This window comes from Pleurodeles waltl, chromosome 7 (assembly GCF_031143425.1).
Source record: "Pleurodeles waltl isolate 20211129_DDA chromosome 7, aPleWal1.hap1.20221129, whole genome shotgun sequence".
Classification (NCBI taxonomy): domain Eukaryota; kingdom Metazoa; phylum Chordata; class Amphibia; order Caudata; family Salamandridae; genus Pleurodeles; species Pleurodeles waltl.
This window is the reverse complement of record NC_090446.1, coordinates 1,117,399,854-1,117,416,314: the sequence shown is the minus strand read 5'-3', so window position 1 is coordinate 1,117,416,314 and position 16,461 is coordinate 1,117,399,854. Positions and strand designations below refer to the sequence as shown.

Genomic DNA, 16,461 nt, shown 5'->3' with positions numbered 1-16,461 from the left:
GGTCGAATGGGAGCGGGGGGGCGGGGGCGTGCAGGAGGTCACGGCGGGAAAGCATGAGGGAGGGGGGACAGGTAGAGTGAGAAGAGCTGGGGGAGGGGAGTTTAAGGGTGGAGGGGGGTGAGTGTTAGGAAGTTTAGGAGATTAGGGAGAGAGATAGGAGTAGGGTTGTGAAGATAGGGGGGGGTTGTAGAGGTGGGTGAGAGGTAGAGTGAGAGGATAGGAAGATAGGTAATAGAGGGGGTGGCGGGAAGGGGGGGAGAGATAGAGAAAGTAGATAGATAGAGAAATAGATAGATAGAGAAATAGATAGGTAGAGAAATAGATAGGTAGATAGAGAGATAGGTAAATAGGAGGAGGTGGAGAGTGAGCGAGTTAGATAGTGAGATAGAGAGATAGGTAGATAGGAGGAGGTGGAGAGTGAGGGAGTTAGATAGTGAGATAGAGAGATAGGTAGATAGGAGGAGTGAGGGAGGTAGATAGCGAACGGGGAGGTCGCGGCGGGAAAGCGCGAGGGAGGGGGGACAGGTAGAGTGAGAAGAGCTGGGGGAGGAGGGTTTGAGGGGGGAGGGGATTGAGTGTTAGGAGGTTTAGGAGATTAGGGAGAGAGATAGGAGTAGGGTTGTGAAGATAGGGGAGGGGGGTTGTAGAGGTGGGTGAGAGGTAGAGTGAGAGGATAGGAAGATAGGTAATAGAGGGGGTGGCGGGAAGGGGGGGAGAGATAGAGAAAGTAGATAGATAGAGAAATAGATAGAGAAATAGATAGGTAGATAGAGAGATAGGTAGATAGGAGGAGGTGGAGAGTGAGGGAGTTAGATAGAGAGATAGAGAGATAGGTAGATAGGAGGAGTGCGGGAGGTAGATAGCGAACGGGGTAGGTAGGGGTGATAGAGAGGGGGAGGCGAGTGAGGGAGGGGGATGAGGCAGGAGCAGGAGGGCAGGCGCGGGGAGAAGAAGACGGAGGAGGCAGAGGAGCCGAAGACAGAAGACAGAAGAACAGAAGACCGGAAGAACAGAAGACCGGAAGAACAGAAGAACAGGAGAACAGAGGACCGGAAGAACAGGAGAACAGAAGACCGGAAGAACAGAAGAACAGGAGTCCAGAAGATCACAGATGAAGATACGAAGAACAGAAGGCAGAAGACAGGCAGAAGACCACAGAAGAAGATGAAGAAGAGGAGAGGCGAACAGGAGAGGCAGAGAAGCACCCAGAAGAAGAGAGCAGACGGGGAAAAGAAGAGTACAGAAGAAGATTACAGAGGAGGAGCGAGGAGGAAGAACAGAGAAGAAGAAAAGAAGAAAAGAAGCAGGAGCAGGAGAGAGGGTGAATAGCGCGGGGCAGGGCGAGGGGCAGGGAGGTGGGGGGTACTTACTGTGAGGTGGGTCTCAGGAACTCAGGAACCTGGAGGAGCTGCAGCGGCAGGGGGAGCGACCTACCCTTGGGTCAAGGGTCGCTACCACTGTCACGCAGCGGCCGCCATATGAGGAAGGAGGGGGGGAGGGGTCAGCTGGGGTCGAATGGGAGCTGGGGGGCGGGGCGTGCAGGAGGTCGCGGCGGGAAAGCGCGAGGGAGGGGGGGGACAGGTAGAGTGAGAAGAGCTGGGGAGGGGGTTTACGGGTGGAGGGGGGTGAGTGTTAGGAGGTTTAGGAGATTAGGGAGAGAGATAGGAGTAGGGTTGTGAAGATAGGGGAGGGGGGGTTGTAGAGGTGGGTAAGAGGTAGAGTGAGAGGATAGGAAGATAGGTTATAGAGGGGGTGGCGGGAAGGGGGGGAGAGATAGAGAAAGTAGATAGATAGAGAAATAGATAGATAGAGAAATAGGTAGAGAGATAGGTAGATAGGAGGAGGTGGAGAGTGAGGGAGTTAGATAGTGAGATAGAGAGATAGAGAGATAGGTGGATAGGAGGAGTGAGGGAGGTAGATAGCGAACGGGGTAGGTAGGGGTGATAGAGAGGGGGAGGCGAGTGAGGGAGGGGGATGAGGCAGGAGCAGGAGGGCAGGCGCGGGGAGAAGAAGACGGAGGAGGCAGAGGAGCCGAAGACAGAAGACAGAAGAACAGAAGACCGGAAGAACAGAAGACCGGAAGAACAGAAGAACAGGAGAACAGAGGAACGGAAGAACAGGAGAACACAAGACCGGAAGAACAGAAGAACAGGAGTCCAGAAGATCACAGATGAAGATACGAAGAACAGAAGGCAGAAGACAGGCAGAAGACCACAGAAGAAGATGAAGAAGAGGAGAGGCAAACAGGAGAGGCAGAGAAGCACCCAGAAGAAGAGAGCAGACGGGGAAAAGAAGAGTACAGAAGAAGATTACAGAGGAGGAGCAAGGAGGAAGAACAGAGAAGAAGAAAAGAAGAAAAGAAGCAGGAGCAGGAGAGAGGGTGAATAGCGCGGGGCAGGGCGAGGGGCAGGGAGGTGGGGGGTACTTACTGTGAGGTGGGTCTCAGGAACTCAGGAACCTGGAGGAGCTGCAGCGGCAGGGGGAGCGACCTACCCTTGGGTCAAGGGTCGCTACCACTGTCACGCAGCGGCCGCCATATGAGGAAGGAGGGGGGGAGGGGTCAGCTGGGGTCGAATGGGAGCTGGGGGGCGGGGGCGTGCAGGAGGTCGCGGCGGGAAAGCGCGAGGGAGGGGGGGGACAGGTAGAGTGAGAAGAGCTGGGGAGGGGGTTTACGGGTGGAGGGGGGTGAGTGTTAGGAGGTTTAGGAGATTAGGGAGAGAGATAGGAGTAGGGTTGTGAAGATAGGGGAGGGGGGGTTGTAGAGGTGGGTAAGAGGTAGAGTGAGAGGATAGGAAGATAGGTTATAGAGGGGGTGGCGGGAAGGGGGGGAGAGATAGAGAAAGTAGATAGATAGAGAAATAGATAGATAGAGAAATAGGTAGAGAGATAGGTAGATAGGAGGAGGTGGAGAGTGAGGGAGTTAGATAGTGAGATAGAGAGATAGAGAGATAGGTGGATAGGAGGAGTGAGGGAGGTAGATAGCGAACGGGGTAGGTAGGGGTGATAGAGAGGGGGAGGCGAGTGAGGGAGGGGGATGAGGCAGGAGCAGGAGGGCAGGCGCGGGGAGAAGAAGACGGAGGAGGCAGAGGAGCCGAAGACAGAAGACAGAAGAACAGAAGACCGGAAGAACAGAAGACCGGAAGAACAGAAGAACAGGAGAACAGAGGAACGGAAGAACAGGAGAACACAAGACCGGAAGAACAGAAGAACAGGAGTCCAGAAGATCACAGATGAAGATACGAAGAACAGAAGGCAGAAGACAGGCAGAAGACCACAGAAGAAGATGAAGAAGAGGAGAGGCAAACAGGAGAGGCAGAGAAGCACCCAGAAGAAGAGAGCAGACGGGGAAAAGAAGAGTACAGAAGAAGATTACAGAGGAGGAGCGAGGAGGAAGAACAGAGAAGAAGAAAAGAAGCAGGAGCAGGAGAGAGGGTGAGTAGCGCGGGGCAGGGCGAGGGGCAGGGAGGTGGGGGGTACTTACTGTGAGGTGGGTCTCAGGAACTCAGGAACCTGGAGGAGCTGGAGGAGCTGCAGCGGCAGGGGGAGCGACCTACACTTAAAGAAGTGTTAATAGGGAAATCATAGTAGTAAGATGAGGTTTGGGATGAGTAAAGGAGAGATGGAGGATGGAAGAGTCTGTAAAAACGGATTAGGGAAATCATATTAGCAAAATGCGGTTTGGGATGAGTCAAAGGAGAGATTAATGAGGGAGTATTTAGTAGGGCTGTTTGGGAGATCATAGCAGTAAACTGAGGTTTGAGGTGAGCCACGAGGGGTAGAGGAGGGAACAGTCTAGGAAAGATATTTTGGAGATCATAGTAGTAGAATGGGTTTGGGATCAGTCAGAGAGTGGAGATTTAAGATAGATTGATAGAGTTATAGGGCGATGGTAGGATGGAGTAAAGTTTTCAAGAGTATTTTTTTTCCTCTTGTACAGTAGGACTAAAGTAGTAAATATATAAATACATGATTACATAGTAAGGAAATATATGGGTAAGGAATATAATATATTACGATCTAAAGTTGTATTGTGTGAAGACAGACTTTCAAGAGTTGCAGTATTTGATGTTAATTTATTTGTGTACTTTTATAACATTATTTTATCTTTCATCAATAGTGAAATTCTTGTGGATAAATAGTTAAGACAATATTTAGCTAACAACATGTATATATATATATATATATATATATATATATATATATATATATATACAAATGGCAAAATATTTTGTCACTATCTAGCTCGGCGTGGATAGCACTGTGCTAATCCTATGCTTAAAACTTTGCTAGATAAACAGACATTTGAGGTGAGCAAATCTAGAGTGTCACTGGTGTTGCAGGGTGCTCCTTACTAGAGCTGCTCTCCACCTAAACTTGGGAACTACCCAGAATTCTCTATTCTGTTTTGCATATATATATATATGTACATATATATATATATATATATACAAGCATATATATGCATAATATATATGTATATATATATACACACACACACACACTTAAATACACCTACACATACATACATATATACATTGAATCGTAGGTAAAATAAACATTTGTGAAACAGTCCTAAAGAGTATGTAGATATTTTAAGATAAATTAGTTATTATCATATTTGTACAAAGAAATACACATATGTAAATATATACATGTAATCAAATGTATGTTTACATATATAGGGATAAGCAGTCCATTGTAGTTTGAGTATGGTGGTTATGTAGAAAGAGCCAACTCTTGAGTAGTCTTCTGAAGATAAGATAGTTATCCATGGATCGTATAAGTGGGGGTAAAGAATTCCATAGTTTTGCCACATGTACTCCTATCAGTTGGTGGTCTGTCATTGATACCCAACAACACTTCCCTAATATAGTTTTGCTCTTTTTTTAGTGACCCATTGATCACTCCTTTAGAGTAATGTCACTCTTGGTTTTTGGCTCATTTTATTTGCGTCCTTATCAAAGTCAGTGACCTCTGAGCAATACCTGCGTAATCGCAGGAACTGCCCTATGGAAGTTTCTCCTTTAAAGATTTAGGGTGAAAACCCTGGAAGGACAATAGGCTATTTTTGTTTGTTGGTTTATGGTGAACCTCCATTGTTAAGCTTCCATCCCTGGGTTTTATTACCAGGTCGAGGAATGGGAGGATTTTGTTAATAATGGTCGAGGTGAAGTGTGAAAATTGATTTCTACTATTCACCCAACCAAAGAATGTCTGTATTGACTCCCTGTCTCCTTCTCATATCATCAAAACATCATCAATAAAGTGGCGCCATAGTTTTATAGACTCGCAGAAGAGATTTGTCAAGGAGTAGATGCGTACGCTTTCAAACTCCGAGACATACAGACATGCCAGATTCGGCACAAATGTGCTCTCCATAGAGGTGCCATGTGACTGAAGAAACAGCATGTCTTTGAACTGAATTACGTTTTTAGTTAATGCAAGTTCAGCCAAACTCATGATGAAGGATCTTGGAGTCTGGTACTCCCAGTCCTGTTAGTATAAGATGTTTTTTATCACCCTCAGAGTTTCCTCTTGGGGGATATTTGTGTAGAGGGTCTCGATATCGAGCCCCACCAACAGTTCCGTTTGTGGATTGAATGTAATGTCCTTGATCAAGTTGAGTACCTCCCTTGTATCCTTCAAATAGGAAGGCATCCCTTCCACCAGGGGTCTAAGAAAAGAAATTACAAAATTGTGATAAAGGTTCCAATATTGACCCTATTCCTGAGACTATAGGTCTACCTGGTGGGGACTTTGTGGGTTTATGAACCTTTGGTAGCATGTAGAAATAGGGGACCGCTGTTTTTTCCTTACACAGGAAAGATGCCTCGCTCTGTGCAATCCAATCTTTGTTGAGAGCTTCATCCATGAGGGACTTGATGTCCCTTTGTAGGTCTGGTGTAGGGTCTTTCCCTCGTATCTTGTAATTCTATCTGTCCACTAGGTCTCTGTAGTCTGAATAACTATTGCAAACTCCCAACAGTCTGCTGGATTGATGACATTTCAAGGGTCCTCACTCAATTCTTTGATGGCTTGTCCCTCCAATCTTGTCCAGTTCATAAAAGGTCTCCTTTTCTCTTTCTCTAAATCATTCAGGTCATGAATTACTGCCTGCTCCAATGTCTCTATTTCTGGAGTGAGTTATGAGAGCATGTGTGAATGTTGATTTGGGGTGAAGACTTGTGTCCCCCTTCACTCCAAATTCAGAGTCCCATCCACCAAAGAATAACCTGAGTTGTGTCTTTCTAAAGTACTCCACTTCAATAGTCGATACAAACCCTAGACCCTTATCCAAGACACTTGCTTGTTCTCTGGTCAATTCAATGTCGGTCAAATTCATGAATAAACTCCCTGCTTGTGCCCCGTAGGAACTCCAAGCTCATACTCCTGGTTACCCTCTGATTTAGATCTTTCCATTGTACCTTCTGTCCTTTTTGTTTCTCTCTTTCTCTTCCCCTGCCTCTTGCTAAGAAAGGATTGGTGTTCTCATGAAACTGGTATTGGAACCCTTGTAGCTGGGGATAGACTCGGGGACCCCCATAACCTGGTCCCGTAGATGGAAATCACTGCACCTGTTCTTGGCGGTAACCTCTGCCTCTTGCCTTGTACCCATAATTACTGTTATCTCATCCAGTGCTTGATCTGCCAGTTTCCCTTTTATCCAGAGGGTTCTTTTTTTGCTTTCTGGGCTTCCTTCTGTTTGATGTATTCATCATTAGTGTAAGGATACACCCTCTCCCATGAGAACTTGATTACGCCAGATAAATGGGAATAATTTCAGTAATTCTGTGTATCTCTTTGACACAGAATTACTCCTGTTTGCGTAATTAAGAGTAATTTGGGGGGAAGTCCTATCACAAGTGCCCATTTCGGGAGCACGAGAGGCCGCTCGCACTTACTGTTCATGTCCTGTTGCACTTAGCACTGTTTCTTAGCACAAGATACATCCTCACATCCTTTTTCAATGCAAGGATGCATGTTACGCTAAGAAAATAGCGCTAAATGCCAATGATACACAAGAGCATATTTAGCAAGCGTGAGTGGCTGCTTGTGCTCACTTATCGTCTTCTGCTGCACTTAGCACTATTTCTTAGTGCAAAATGCATCATTGCGTCCATTTTGGATGCGAGGGTGCATTTTTACTCTAAGAAATAGCGCTAATAGCAGAATTATTCTTCTCACATGATTCAAGTATCATCTTTTGTCATTCTTAGGCAATTCCTCAAGAATTACTCTACTTGAAATTACATGAGTTATGCCCACTCCTACTCGTAATCCCCGTTGGCTCACAGGGTGATACTGGCTGTAATCTGCTACTGGTGTAGCTTTCCAGATGTACTTCTGGAAAGGTGAAGTCCTGAAAGTCGTACATCTGCACTTCTGCAAGGGTATAAGTCTACAGTGGCAGATTTACCTCTTGACTCTGACCCGCTGTGTTTAATTCAAGAGCACGGTTTAACTGCATCGCTTTCTGTTAACCTGTAACCTGTTCGAACTATTAACGTGTAATTTTACCTTTCATATGGTCACTTGATTATTATAACCCTATTTCACCCACTTGGAGTGGAAAGCTGTGTGTGACTGACTATAAAAACATGTAGATCAGGTGAGTTTGCTCTTCAGGGACTGTCACCTGAAGTAAGATCACTGTTAAATAGTTTCTGATGGTGGCATTCCCCTAACTAAATCTATAAACAAAGTGTGTAGGGCCGAAAAACAGGAGTGAATCACTTGAGTAAAGGTAGCTTACCCAGAGCTTGAAACCCAGCGGTCCTATCCCTGAGAGGTGTATCACAGTGCCAGATCATGAAAACAGGGCACGACTGGTGTGGCACTGGAACGGCAGGAGAGTTCCTTGTGGGCTGCTACACTGTGGGTTAGTTTTGATGCTGCATGGAGAAATGCTAATGGATACAGAGACAGACTCCTAAGTAAATAAGCATTTGCAAAGCCAGTAAGTTCAGCGTTTTGTTATGGGGAGTGTTTGGCAATATTTGGACGGCTTTATATATGTTGCTCAAGTGGTCCTAGAAAGAAAATCCTATAATGAAGTAGCATCTTGGTTTACAACAATCTGTGAGGCAGGGATGGGGCTAAGTTGTTAGACATACTTCACTATTGGAGTTAAACTCTTCCCTTAAAGATGAATGTTATGAAAATGAGTCAGAAATTGAAGTTTGCTAGTGAGTGGTGACCTAAATGTTGCATAGCAGATACTTTCATTAAAAGGCTGGTATTTTCGTTGCATTTCTAAAAAAGCATATGTGCGTGCATGTCTTTATTTTTTTAACAAATAAAAGCTGTACATCCAACAATATGTTATGAAATGACAGCCGGTAAAGCAATTCAATTAGTGAAGAGCACTGCAATTTTATGACAGGTAAGGCATCTAAACATTTCTAAACAAAAACAAATAATAATTCAGCATTTAAATTGTCTTGTCAACAAAGTAAATAAATCAATGAACAAGCCCCATGCATCATAAGGATTATCTCCGTCACAAAAAGCTAATGGGAAGATAAATGGAACAATGGAACAATCCTTGAAATGCCGAAGGCTTGATGGACTGCCCATCCACTCCTATAAGGGCAAACCACCACTGTTCTGTACTCTTCTAAGTCTTAACAACTAGTAAGTGTGGGCCTTAGGCAGTGCTGGAATTTAAAACATTTCAATGCGAAAACCCATAAATGTGGGTAAAGGGAGAAGGGGAGGAAGCAGCAATGGCAGCAACAGGAGAAGTGGATTGAAAGATAATCAGCTTGATCAACATTTTTCACATACTCGGCCTCTAAAGAATCAGCAACACAGTAAATTACAATAGTAAACCTGGTACGGCTTACCAGTTTGGTTGAAAACAGACTAAATTACAATTACCTTTGGAATGTAATGCACATGCTGCACAGGTCTACGTCTATCCAGTAGACTTCAAGATAACTCTTGTGGTTAATGTATGTCAACCTAAACATGGTAGCTGCCCTTGCTGAACCTTCCCACTGGATGAATGAGCAAAGGGTAGATCTTTTGGAGGCATTTCGATTTTGTTGATAATTCCACCTTGACAAACCAGCTCCATGATGCGCAAACTTGATTAATGTCTAATTGGATAAAGTTGTTATTAATTAAATAGACACCTAGTGGAATTTGCAACAACATTTGATCAGTAGGTGGAAATGGAAATGTTGGTTTAAAAGTACACTATGTCATTCTAAAGTGGCGTTCCAAAAATTGCATCAACACAAGCTATGTAGACCAGTCGATGAGTTGTATTTTTGACGTAGTGGAGGATGTTCTACTGATAGTTTCAGCAATACAAAAGGATGCTGGGCGGAGTGCTGAAACTTTTCAACCACTCACCCCCAGTCACAGATCTGGGTTTAATCCATCGTTCTTTTGCTCACCATGCCACCAGCGGCAGCTCCTCCGTTTGGGTGGAGGAGCGTCGCCCCACCCACCAGCAGCAACCGTTGCAAATCCTTTTACATGGAAAGGATAATAAACTCGCTCATGTGAAAGGGGCGCGGCATTGGGGGTGACGAGCTGAGGGGAGTGCACTGTGCACTCCCCTCAGAACGCATGTGTGTTTGGCCGGATGTCGCAAGCCAGCCAAACACACATGCGCACAGGGCTCTCTCCAGCCCAGCAACTTTGTTGCTGGGCTGGAGAGAGCCTGGATAGGCTCGCAGTCTGCCTGGGACCGCCCTGGCTGGGCGCTCCCAGCCAATCCTGATGCTGCTCTGAGAAGCGTCAGGATTGGCACAGGGCAGGCTGGGAGCCTGTGCCTGCCAGCAGCAACGGGAGAGGAGCGGCGCAGGGAGCTAAGCAGGGAAGTGATTTTTTTTTTATTAATTTTCTCCTGTGCCCCTCTGTGCCCCCCACCCTGCCCAGCCCCAGCCATGCAAGCCGTTCCTGCATGCCACCCCAGTATGGACCCAGCCATATGCACATCAGTCTTGACCCTGCTCCCCACGAGAACAGTCCAGCCTGAGCTGCCACCCCAGGTCTTCCCTGGACCAGAAACAAGCATCCTAGGTTCGCTTTTAGGGTATACCTCTTCATCAGCCAGGCTAGCTTGAATCTAGTGACACAGCGAGCCAGGGACCCACGTCTGGGCATACCATTCCCACTTAGGGCAATTTTAGCAATACAAAAGGATGATGAACGGAGTGCTGGAACTTTTCAACCACTCACACCGAGTCCCAGATCTGTGTTTAATCCATTGTTCTTTTGCTCACCATGCCAACCCAGTTCGGGCTGAACTGTTCCCATGAGGAACAGGGTCAAGACTGCTTTGTATATAGCTGGGTCCAAACTGGGGTGGCAAGGTGAACAAAAAACGATGGATTAAACCTAGATCTGTGACTGGGGGTGAGTGTTTGCATTGTTCAGCACTCTGTCCATCATCCTTTGGTTTGCTACTGATAGTTTCACTCATATGACACTTTGCTGGGCAGCTCCGCACTTAGGATCCCCTCTTTTCTCGGCGGAGACTCCTTGGCACTGGTTTACGTATAGTTAAATATTTATGTGAATTGCTTATTTAGATTAACGTACCTTCCCACAGCTCCTGCGAACTACTGAAAATAACTTTGGTGTTTGCTATAAGAGGTTATGGCAGAAAAGCATGCCACATTGTCTCCTCCTTGGTGGCAGAATGGGATTAATTTATGTGTAAGATTACAGTGATGCCGTTTCTAAACAAGTGCCCTTTCATGAACTTCACTGAACCCATGGCAATTAGACATTATTAATTTATTTCATTCAGTGGGACCTTACCTTCTTCTTACTAGTGTATTTCATTTGGAGGACTAGGGTCCATGTCCTCTGGTTAAGCTCCCACGTTTACAAAAAGGCATTATATACAGGAAGTTTGTGGTTTGGACCCCTTCTGTCTTGGAGCACTTTCTAAACAAGTGTCAGACCCCTTGGAAAGAGACATGCTGGAAGTCCACCCCAGTGCTCGCTGCATTTAGTTCACATGTTCTCTGGTTAGTGGCCAGTTTGAAGCACATGGTTGCGTATTGTGACTAACACCATCTAGTTTGGTATCTATAATCTGTGTCAGAGTGAGAAGATTGACATCAGTTTACAAAGCATAGGTCAGATAATAGAAACCTAAAGTGATAGACTTTACCTGAGTTAGGGAGTAAAAGAAAAAGATTGAACCAGCAATCTGGCTTAACCTAGCAGGTTCGCCAAAAGAGCAATTGCAGCTACAAATAATCCACTAATCTTGCCCCAACCTCAGCTCTTGATCCTGTGCACTGTGTAAATGGCTCTAACAGTCTGACACCCCAACAGCGGCTAGCTCCACCACTCTGCAGCCATCACGATGAAGACCCCAGCCTGCTGGAAGGAGCAGGCACCTATTCACGCGGACTTCTTTCTATTCCAGCACATCGGTCTAGCAATGTTCGCCCCGGAGGAGAGACCCAAACGCATCCTGCAGATGAGTCACGGGGTTTTGAACCTTCAGCGCAACCTCCTGCTGGACTGGACCTTTGGCCACTCGCTCATCAGCTGCCACGTGGAGCATCACCTTTTCCCCCATCTCTCGGACAACATGTGCCTGAAGGTGAGTGTGTGCTCAACAGTATGTCATTGAAGGCAGGTGTGTGCTCAGTGAAGGTGAGTGTGCGTGTGCCATGGGAGGAACCATGTGAGCATGTGCTCCTGAACCTGTAGTTGAAGATAGGTGCAGAAGTACAGGGACACTGAGGGGGAGGGAATCCTCTGAGAGGAGAGGCAGTGTGTGTGCGCCACGAGGAGGAACCATGGTGACATTCGAGCATGTACTCCTGAACCTGCAGTTGAAGATATGCGCAGAAGAAGTACAGGGATACTGAAGGGGAGGGATGAGGGAATCCTCTCAGAGGAGAGGCACACTAAGGGTGTGCTTAGCTACCTTGCCTGAAGATGAGTATGAATTGGTAACCCTTGCAGGCGTGTGTGTTTTACAACCCAGTCATGAAGGGAAATGTGTGCTTGTTAAATAGACAGCAGGATCTCAACAGGATGTGCCTTAATTTGACTCATGCTGTGTATATTCCGGGAGGCGCCTTGGGTGAGTGTGCACTATGAGGAGGAATATACAGATGGAAATGTATGTGCCCATTCGTCAAAATACGTCCGAAGGCTACTAGCGTTTGCTCAGCATAATGTGCTTTAGAGATTTAGAGACAGAGGAGTGCGCCTGAAGGCGAGCGAGTGCTCTATGAAGAGGGGGTGGCGCGTGAGCCGGGGAGTGTGTGACATGAGGAGTCAGCACCAGGCGCCTGAGAATGAGGCCGCGCTCACTGAGGCGGGAACAGCACGACGCTTGGGGAGGGCTCACGATGGGGAGAGATGTGGGTGTGAGTATGAGTTTCTTGGAGAAGGGACACAGTATGCCTTGGAGTGCGCTCTAAAAATAGGGAATCGCACGTACAGTGTTCACTTACTAGTGAAAAAATGCCACGCCTTATACGAGTGTGCATTCGGTCGGAAGGGATTACCGTGTGCTAAAGACGAGTTTGTGTTGCTTGATGAGGGACAAGTACGCCCCACCGGGCGAGTTTGTACTGAATAAACATTGAGCAACTAGTGCCTTAAGTGGGGAGTGTGTTCTGAGAGCTCGTGTTTTACACGAAGATATTAAAGAAGAACTGGCAGCGTTGTGCACATCAGGAATGTGCGCACAGAAGCACGGGGTGTGCTTCATTCTGGAGCGCGGACTGTCCCTAGAGCCCTTGTGCGTGTGTCCATAAGGAATGTATTCACAGAAACACGGCCCTTTAGGAATGCAAATGAATGTGTTCGCTGAGGAACCAGGGTAAGTGCAATTCGGGAATGTGTTAAGAGAAACACAGGGTCGTGTGTCCTTTAGAAATGTGGCCACAAAAACACAAGCATTGGCAAAGCCAATAGGTTTCGCCTTTGTCTTTTTTATCTAACTGGCTTGAAAATATTTTAAAACTGTTGTAATAATGTTTGTTTTATATTTTGTAAAACAACCAATATTATAACACTTTTCTAATATTTGTATGACACTTAGAAAAAAAGACAACAGCGACACCTACTGGCCAGAAGACGGCATGTGGGACAGAAAAGAAGACGGAAGTGAAGAGAAGGGCTAAGACAGAAAATGGAGCGAAGTCGACGGGAGAGAAGACAGTGGTAGGCATGCGGTAAAGAAGAAAGAAGACAGCGAAGACAGCATGTGGTAAAGAAGAAAGAAGACATCGAAGACAGAAGACTGCATGAAGGAAGAAAAAAGAAGACAGCAGCGAAGAAAGAGGACAGAGAAGATAGAAGCGCAGAAAGAAGATGGCATGCAAGAAGAAAAGAGAAGACAGCAACGAAGAAAGAAGACAGATAAGACAGCAGTGAAGCAAGAAGACGTTATTGAAAAAACAAGACGGCATGCAGAAAGAAACAAGCATTTGCAATGCAGTGGGTCTTGCGTTTGCTTGAATTAGAGCTGTTAACGCTGTAAATTACTAACTGGACATTTCTTGCCACTTAAATTGAAAATAAAAAGTAAAACAGTTGACATAAGCAAGCCGATTCAAAGCGCCATGGCCGTCATGAGCACGAAGGAGAGACACAAAAGGAAAAAGACGTTCGCTCGCAGTCAAACGTATCAGCAGTCATGCAATTATACATGTAACAGTGTCTATGTCCAAGGCAGTAACCAAACCGGCCCAAGGAGGGACAAACATAAAGCATTTACCAATGATAACAAAGGATTATTGAAAGGCAAGCCCACAAATGAGTGATAGTGATGGGCATGTGGTGAGCGTGGTTAGAAGTCCACAGATAGATTACAACAGGTCAGATCGCTTGCGCGCTTGACCTAAAAAGGAGTACCTTCAGCATTGCAGTCAACAGGAAGAACACTGGCCAGTGTCCAATAGGAAGTGACCGGAAGGAGTACTAGGTCCACAGGCAACTCAACGGCGAGCTCGGCGAAGAAGATGAAGATGACGACAGGAAGTGACGTGAAGACAACATCCTGGCCAATCCAAAGCACGTAAATCAGAGCGACATTGGAGTAAGCCAATGGTAAGTTCAGGTAAGTAAGGTTCTGGTTCTAAGCCCCTTTTAAGTTTTTTTAATGACAAAAGATTTGCAAGCATGCGAACAAGTGCGCGCAGGCGAAACCTAAAAGTGGGGCATGTGTAGTGGCATAATAACCCCTCCCAAAAAAGTACACAGAGGGGGCCTCAGTGAGGTCCGAGAAGCAAAGGCGCGTGGGACTATCAGTGCTCCCAGATACAGGTCACAGAAGCACTGTTGTTGCATAATCACTTTCCAAGACACAGAAGGTAAGTATAACTCCTTTATTAAATTACACAAAGAGTATGGCCAACACGTCCTGCTCTCTGGAGGTTGAAGACGTAACTGACAAGAACTCTCCTATGACGTGTAACACATTCCCTGTTCCAAACATCACGTTCTACTTCGTGCTAGAACAAGGTAAATAAGAGTACAACATCACTAAGTATTCAAAAGTAAACACAACGCCTCTCCCCCTTAGACAATACAATACAAAATAAGAACATACTTAACTCTAAAAATACACTATTATCAGGTGACAATAAATGGTGCAAAAATAGAAACTAACACAAATAACTAAATAGGAGATATCACAAAACATGTCTTTCTTGTTCAAGCAACAAAGTCCTGCAAATGCGCTAGATGTTTAACCTTCTGCCAAAACTAGTATTTGATTGCATTTAAATATTTGTGTTCTTTAAATTACCTTTGTCACCCACCACAGTATAATTTCCTGCAATGCCACACTCAACCTCTGTACCTCCATTCTTACTCTTGAAAACACCATACTCACCAAGCCAGATGTAGCCATATCTATCAATTTTCTCCCCTTCTGCACCCATACTCTTCTTGCTCTCTTTACATCTTACAACCCTATGCATTTCCACACACATCCATCAATAAGCCTTGCTGAATTTTTTAACACCTCTAGAATTTCCAATGGATCAGAAAACCTAATCTCATGTTTCTTAACTCTCCTGGGCAATTTAAAATGCACCATATCTCCCTTCTTCACCACACAATCTTTATTTCCTCTCCTCCTGTCTGCATACCATTTATATATACCTTGTGCCTTCACAATATTCACTTTCATCACTTCTGGTGACCTCTAGTGCAATCTAGACTTCACCATCCATCCTTGGTTGTCCTTCATAAAAGGTACTCTAGCCCTCATGATGGTAAAATGGCTGTACCCTGTAACGAATGGTGTAGTGCGATGCATCCACAGTGTTTTCTTAATGCAAGCCATCCAATTCAATCTTTTACTTTTAGCCAATCGCAAAGTTCCCTTTATCACATGATTGCATCTTTCCACTTTGCCATTACCACTAGGATGATAGACTGAAGTGAACTTATGTTCACTCCCATTGCGACAAAGAAAACTCTCCATCATCTCACTTCTAAACTGTACACTGTTATCCATGATGATTTTTTTTGGTAAACGTTCTCTTTCAAAAATATCATCAAGGGATTTCACCACACTCAGTATTTCCACATTTTACAAATTCTACCTCAGGCCATTTGGAAAAGTCTTCTATGGCTACAATGACAAACCAAGATTTTCCCTTTTCCTCATCAGTTGGCCCCATGATATCCACATCCAATATTTCCCGAGCCATATCAGGACAAGGTACCGGAATGCTCTAAACCCCCACACTATGGCCAGAGCTTCTTTCTCTATAACAGAGTATCGCGCTTCTGCTGGTGATAAGACCCCTGATGCGAATCCTACACTTTACTCTCTTCCTTCAGAATCTTTCTGACATAACACTGTACCTATGCCATTATTGCTGGCATCATTGGACAAAATACATTCAAATTGAAAAGCAAAGCCATGCAAGCTACCTGATTTGCCAATATTCTCTTTGATCTTCACAAAATCATTGGGTAAAGTATCTTGACTCTGTTAAGAGCTGGCGTAAGTAGCATGTGGTTTCTGAATTAGGGCTTTGGGGCGCCACTCCTCTAATTTTGTGCTCTGTAAAATGTTTCCCTTAATCTTACTTACAAATGGCTGGCCCATCTTTCTTTTGTTACGAGCATCATCAGACAGTTCAGACAAGCATGTGTGGAAATCTCTCTCTTATGGCTTATCGTTTTACAGCCCTTGATCATCATAGGAAAGGCTATGCAGGGGTAACAACATCACATCGAAAAAGTCCTGTCTCACAGGGCTCTGTAAGCTCAAGCACGCCGTACTGCAGTCATCAGCCACGTCACTCGTACAGTCTGAGACATCCATTTTGTAGCAGCCCATCTGCAATGTGTAATGGATGCCAAATTCCATATTTTGACTGTGTTGTGGCAAAACTAATTATACAGGGCAACCAGAAACTTCCACTAAATACTGCAAGGCCAGGTACCTTATGATCTGTAATAGTGCTTCGTGTGTCTTTGGGAAATATGCCATTATTCCTGTTT

At 45.3% G+C, this 16,461-nt stretch overlaps 1 protein-coding gene across 1 annotated transcript in view; it reads left to right on the top strand.

Moving 5' to 3' along the window:
• Nucleotides 1–16,461, top strand: part of FADS6 (fatty acid desaturase 6) — a 159,873-nt gene that overhangs the window by 120,611 nt on the left and 22,801 nt on the right. The window contains exon 5 of the mRNA XM_069200093.1: nt 11,399–11,578. Coding sequence (XP_069056194.1) covers nt 11,399–11,578 — 180 coding nt within the window. The remainder of the gene's footprint in view (nt 1–11,398; nt 11,579–16,461) is intronic.